The sequence below is a fragment of the Clupea harengus genome, chromosome 24 (assembly GCF_900700415.2).
Source record: "Clupea harengus chromosome 24, Ch_v2.0.2, whole genome shotgun sequence".
NCBI lineage: Eukaryota > Metazoa > Chordata > Actinopteri > Clupeiformes > Clupeidae > Clupea > Clupea harengus.
Window position 1 is genome coordinate 15,331,271 of NC_045175.1, and position 6,902 is coordinate 15,338,172.

At 43.2% G+C, this 6,902-nt stretch overlaps 1 protein-coding gene across 1 annotated transcript in view; it reads left to right on the forward strand.

Annotated features, from left to right (window-relative positions):
- The first annotated feature begins 2,196 nt into the window (after positions 1-2,196).
- LOC116219095 (GTPase IMAP family member 7-like) overlaps positions 2,197-6,902 on the forward strand; it is an 11,402-nt gene continuing 6,696 nt past the window's right edge. Inside the window, exons 1-3 of the mRNA XM_031562036.1 lie at positions 2,197-2,452; positions 3,085-3,255; positions 5,589-6,516. Of these exons, the coding sequence (XP_031417896.1) occupies positions 2,197-2,452; positions 3,085-3,255; positions 5,589-6,516 (1,355 nt within the window). The remainder of the gene's footprint in view (positions 2,453-3,084; positions 3,256-5,588; positions 6,517-6,902) is intronic.

Here is a 6,902-nt window from a genome sequence, read left to right on the forward strand (position 1 = left end):
AGATCTTTTTTGTTATTTTGACCAGTTGTCATTCTTCTGCAAATAAATGCTCTAATCAGTGGTTCCCAAACTTTTTACAGTCCCGTACCCCTTCAGACATTCAATCTCCAGCTACGTACCCCCCCCTCACCCCACCCCCGTTTAAAAAAAAAAAAAAATCATTTTCACCTTTTAGGCGAATTCCGTTTTGGCTCATTTTGTTCACCCTGAGGTACATTGATGGCTTAAAATGATTGAATAATATGTGCCACAAGTGACCCAAACCTTCTAAGGTTGTTGTTTGCCAGCCATCAACAGAACATAAGACTAAAAAAACATTGGGCCTCATTCTCGAACGCAGTTAAGAAGAATTTAAGAAGAATTTAAGAGGAATTCCTTCTGAATTGGATTTAGGACAACATTTGGCATTCATGAAAGTTTTCTCATCTGGGATTTGCTCTGAACTTCAGAAGACTTTCCGAACTCGAAATAGCAGTCGTAACTCGGCCAGAGTTTTCTCAAATGCGATTCCTTAAAAAACCACAAGATGGCCCCATGGGCCATCTTGTGGTTTTTTGAGGAATCGCATTTAAGAAAACTCTCCGTGTTAATGAATTTGTGAGAAATCGTTGGTGATTGTGTTCACATCAACTGTACAGATCCTCGGATTAAAGTATCATTAACAATTACGTTTCACATGTAGGCCTATAGTCATGATTATACGAGGCTGATGTCATAAAATAAATAAAAGCACTACACCGGAATGCTGCGAGCGTCGTTTGGCACTGCCGTCTGTGCAAGTACGGCAATCCAGAATTTTCAAGTAGTTCCACGTTGGTGGAACGAACTGCCTAGCACTACCAGAGCAGGCGCGTCCCATTCTACCTTTAAGAAGCTTTTGAAGACCCAACTCTACAGAGAGCACCTCCCTTCCTAACTGGCACTTCGACTAGTGCTTAACTTGCACTTATAGCAGTTACATTCCTGCACTTCGTTTTTATTTCCTATTTCGTTTTTCTATTTCTTATGTAAAGTAGTATTTATTGTTACACTAGGTCTCTATTGCTCGTAGCTTGACTGTTCTATCCCTTGTACGTCGCTTTGGACAAAAATGTCTGCTAAATGACTAAATGTAATGTACACGAACACTGCTGTTGCTTTCGTGTAGATTCGGTCGATTCCGACTGCACACGTCACTACGGTTGCGTGCCCTTATAAGGAGCTGGCAGGGCGTGTATGTATGCAAATTCAGGAGCACGAGAACGCGCTTTCAATTTAAGAAAACTCTTCCGGGGGAGCACAGCCCAGAAAACTTCTGTTATCGCGGAAATTTTCTCCCCGCGTACCCCTTGTTCTGAAATAAAACACAAGATGCCCTACTGGGCCGCTCCGTGTTAGAAGTGTTAAGGGCTGAATTTGTGAGAAATCCATGGTGATTGCGTTCACATCAACTCTACAGACATCCTCGGATTAAAATAATTATAATAATAATAAATACAAGAATAGTTGTATCATTAACAATTACATTTCACATTTATAGTCATGATTCTGCGAGGCATTGTGATGTCCTAAAATAAATAAAATGACTACAAGAACACTGCAAATGTAAGTGAATAAATAAATGAGCATTAAACTCAATCGTGTTGATACAGCCATAGTGGAATAGAATGGACACATTTTCTCCTGCAACAGTACCTCCACCTCTGCGTTTACTCGACCGGTGGTCACTTTCCGCCTTGACTTGACTGCCCTTATAAGGAGCTGGCAGGGCGTTTATGTATGCAAATCCAGGTGCACGAGAACGCGCTTTCAATTTTAGAAACCTCTTCCGGGGGAGCACAGCTCAGAACACTTCTGCTGCGTAAGAACACATTTTCAGGCGTTCATGAATCTGGCGGAGATCTTTTTCATACGTTGGTTTTCCGAAGTCCTTAAGAAACATTTCAGAAGAAACTTTGGTAGAAATGTTGTCAGTAGTTTATAGAATAAAACAAAAATGTATATATATAGAGAGAGAGAGAGCGAGAGAGGGATAGAGAGAGAGAGAGAATATAATTTCACTGTGAAAATTAAATTAAGTATTTAACAAAAAAAACATATTTTTATCTTCTAGTTTTTAAAGCATTGACTACTCATGAGCTTCTTGCATTTTTTAAACCTGTCCAGGTCTGACCCCACGCATCAAGTTAGAAGCGGACTTATAATCCAGACCCCACAATGACCGCATCCCTGAGGGAAGTGCTGAGGAACACTCTGGTCAACCTCCCTGGGGACGATTTTAAGAGGTTTAAGCACTACCTTCGGGACCAGGGCCGAATCCCATGGGCAAAGCTGGAGAAAGCAGACAGAGACGTCACTGTTGACTTGATGGTGCAAGTTTACAGCAGGGAAGCTGGGGACAACATGTTGTCCATCTTGAAGAAGATGAATAACAACCAGTTGGCCTTGGACTTGGAGAGACATCTGAGAAGATGTGAGTGTGCAGCTTACAGTTGATGAGGCACCTGTTCTAGTGTGTGGGAAGAATTGTATATATTCATCATTTATATTTCTCCCATTCTATGTTTCTCTTTCACTTCTCTCTATTGGTCTCTCTTCAACCTTCTCTATGCTTACTTTCTGTGTGAGTTCATGTTTCTTTTGATCTCTTCCACTCTTCCTCTTTTGATCTCTCTTCCTTTCATCTCTTTCCCTCTCTTTCTGCTCCCCTCACTTTCTCCATCTTTCCTCCTGTCCTCATTTCTGTTTCTCCTAACACTCTCTCTCTCATTCTCTCTGCTTATTTTCTCTGTGAATCTTTCTGTTTTATCTCTGTCTCCTTTTCCTTCTCACGTCTTTTTTTCTCTCTGTCCCCTCAATCATTTCCTCTTTTGACAGTAAATGTTTCTTCCATCTCTATCCCTCTTTTTCTGACCCCATCTCTCTCTCTCCATCTCTCACTCACTTTCCATTTATTATATGGCCTTTCTCTACTCATCTTTCTTTCCTTCACACTATATTTCTATCTTTGCTATCATTCCCCTGTCCTCTCTCTCCCTCTCTTTCTCTTTCTCTTTCTCTCTCTCTCCCTCTTTCTATATCTCTCTTTCTCTCTCACTCTCTCAGTGGTAGACCAGCAGTACTCCCCAGGTCTGGCCGGAGGGGGTGAAGGGGTCAACGTGAACGCCACTGCTGGATGTGGAGGGACGGTGAACGCCCCAGCCTTAACAGGCTGCACCATCTATGGCTCTGTCACAATCAGTTTAGGAGGAAGGCCCGTGCCACAGGAAGAAATGGGTAATGGCCATTAGCATATTAGCTGCGTAATATGTATGTTGTTGTCCAATGTCAAGACTCTATTTGATCATGTGACAATACAATACGCTATAGTTAAACCAATTTGAAGGTCTGATAACCTAGTTCATTGAGCACATCACAACTTTACTCGTGACCTTTTAAGCACAAGAGTGGAAGTAGAAAAGGGCAAGAGAAAAAAGAACAGAAGGAGAACGTGGCAAAGCTGCCTAAATTAGATTATTTTGGCTTTTTAACTAGTCAACTAGTCGCCAGCCCGCAGAGTCAGCAGTGCAGCAGTTCAGCTGGGATCAGCATCGCTGCCCTCAGTGGTGTGTCAGCAACCATGCAACCATGCAATTGTTTTTTTTCATTCACTAGGGGGGCCCATCGTAGTATCTTGCACATGGGCCCGTCGTTACTACGTTACGCCACTGGGTACAGGATTTCATTTTTCTGACGATTTTCTCAACATGGCTCTCCTGAACCTCAGCGAGATGTAGGGGAGACAGCACACTCGCAGAAAAGGTGTTGGTGTCAGAGGGAAGCAGAGATGGAGAGCTGGACACAGAGCGAATGCTGTTGACCTTGGATCTGAAAAAGTCAATGAAACTGTTGCATTGCTCCTCTGTAGCATCAGTGGAAGAGGATTGTTGTGGCTTCAGGAGATGGTTTATGGTGGAAAAAAGCTGTTTAAAGATGCAGGGTTTTTATTGATTTAGCTGGAATAGAACTGTGTGCGAGCATCTTTAAGGGAATTGGAGTAGGCCCTTTGAGGCTCACGGAAAGCCAGTTTATGGACAGTGAGCCCAGAGTGTCTGCAGCGTCGTTCCAGGACACGCCCAGGTGTTTTTATTTTCTGCAGCTCATGTGTGAACCAGGGAGAAGAGTGTTAGAAATTGACCTCACATGACTTGACAGGGGCATGGAGATCAAAAACACTGCTTAGGGATGTATTATAGAGTTCCACTAATTCATCCATTGAGGCAGAATATGGGCACGTGATGAGCTGGAGATCCATGGCATTTGACGCTTAGGTCTAATAGTAGGCAGCATAAAAGTCAAGGCCATTGAGACCACCTTGTGGTCGGACACACCGAGATCATAAACCTGTAGGTTACTGATGGGAGCAGAGTCAGTGAAAACCAGATCAGATAAGAGAGTGCCCCTTGGTGTGAGTAGGAACCTCAACTTGCTGACGCAGGCCAAGACACTCAAGCACACTCAGGAAATCTGCTGCAAACTGACAGGAGGGGTAGTCAACATGGATATTTAAATCACAGACAATGACAATGTTAGTTGACATAGTGCAGAGTGAGGTAAGCAGATCGCTAATCTCAGGTAGAAATGATGGGTTTGGTTTTGGAGGACGGTATATTAGAAGTACTGTCATGGAGTATGGAGGTTTGCATTTGAAGGTCAAGCATTCCATAGAAAGATCAGGCATTGGCAGAGGAGACAGTTTTAGTTCAGCCCGGTGCATGATGGCCAGTCCACCACAACGACCAGAGCTGAAGGCTTTCTACATGTAGCTGTATTCAGGGGGGCATGCTTCATTAAGCACGGAGTAGTCCCCTGGTTTATGCCAATGGTTAATGTTAGGCACATGAAGTCAAGCCCTTTGTCTTGAATATGGTCGTATATAAGGAGGGATTTATTTGTCAGGGATTGTGTGTCTAGCATCTCCATGGTGGTAGGAGACAGAGCTGAGGCTGGAAGTCTCTGCAAGCTCCGTTATACACTGCGATCCACTCCATGTTTTCCATTGTGCCTAGTATTGGGTAGTTATCGATTCTTCCTATTTGTTGTCAGTACAGTAAGGGACAGCAGGGGGCGCTAGGTGCTGCATGCTGTAGTAGACTAGATTTCACCAGAAATGAGCGGAGGTCAGAGGCAGGTATTCATTCTTGAGGACGGACACGGCGACTGCATGTCACGGTGTAGTAAACGTTTACCGCTAGCACGCGGGAGCCTTTCGCGTTTGGGTGTAATCCATCCCTCAAGTAAAGTGAATGTCTGCCCCAACCGGTTGGTGGGGGGAGAATGTTATCTTAGGGCACCAGGGGCAGAATGTGGTCTTAATGGCAAATGGGGGGTAATGGGTCTTGAATTACAAAACCCTTTTTGATCTCTTCTCTCTTTCTTCTACTGTTTCTCCTCTGTCTTTGAACTCTGGGACCCAAGTTCCCTCACTCAGGTATATTTGATCATTCAAGTACATTTGGTCTAATTAGCATCTAACATGTTTATTCAATTATAATTGCTATTATTATTATTCTACTTTCAGTTTTGCATTTGGGTTTTATGTATCATTTTTTATTTACTTTGAATTATAGGAACTGTTGACCTCAGGATTGTGCTGGTGGGTACGACTGGATCTGGAAAAAGTGCAACAGGAAACACCATCTTGGGAAGAGAAGCGTTTGAAAGGAATGCTCTACCCAGTCACGTGACTGACAGCTGTGAGAGACATTGTGGGGAAGTGGAGGGTAGAAACATTGCAGTCATTGACACACCAGGAATCTATGACAGGAACAAGACTGATGACCAAATGAGGAAACTGATGGCCCAGTGCATCAACCTGTCTCTCCCTGGACCCCATGTGTTCCTGCTGGTGATCAGACTGGGAGTGAGATTCACAAGGGAAGAGGAGAAAGCCGTAAATTGGATCCAGGCCAACTTTGGAGAAGATGCTTCACGGTGCACAATTATACTGTTCACTCATGTAGATCAGCTGAAAGGTAGAACTGTGGAGGACTACTTAAGGTATCAGAGTCTAAATAGAATCTTTTGCAGTTGTGAAGGAAGGTATCTGTCATTCAACAATGATGAAAGGAGTAATAGAGAACAGGTCAAACATCTGTTTGAGAAGATTGAAAGCATGTTCAAAATAAACAAAGGAGAGTTTTACACCAATTACATGTATAAGGAGGCACAGCGAAAAATCACAGAAGAGGAGGAGAGAAAGAGACAGGAGGAAGAGAGGAAAAAAGAAGAGGAGAGAAGGAAACTGGAAGAAGAATTGAGAAGACAAGAAGAAGAGAGAAAGAAACAAGAAGAGGAGAGAAGAAAACTGGAAGAAGAATGGAGGCAAAGGGAAGAGACACGAAAAGAGAAAGAGAGAAAGAGGCATGAAGATAAGCGAAGAAGAGAAGAAGACAGGAGGAGACAAGAAGAGGAGAGAAAGAGACAAGAAGAGGAGAGAAGGAAACAGGAAGAAGAATGGAGGCATCACGAAGAGACACAAAAAGAGGAAGAGAGAAGGTATGAATATGAGAGAAGAAGAGAAGAAGAGATGAAGGCAGCAGGAGAAAAGAGGCAAAGAAATGAAGAGGAAAAGAGGCAGAAATGCAAAGCAAATAAAAAAAGAGCTTCCATTCTTAGTTGGATTCTAGTAGGAATAAGTTTACCATTCAAATCAGGAGTAGTAGTAGGAGCAGAACTAGCAAGAGTAGTAGTAGGAGCAGCACTAGCAAGAGGAGCAAGAGGAGCAGGAAAAGAAGAAGAAGTAGCAAAAGCAAGGAGGAGACAAGGTATGCGTGATTCAATAAGTCTGACTTGAATATCCTACACTACAGAGCACTGGTGTGTGTGTGTGTGTGTGTGTGTTAGAGTGTGGATCGGGCTGAATTATTCTCTCCAAGCCCCCG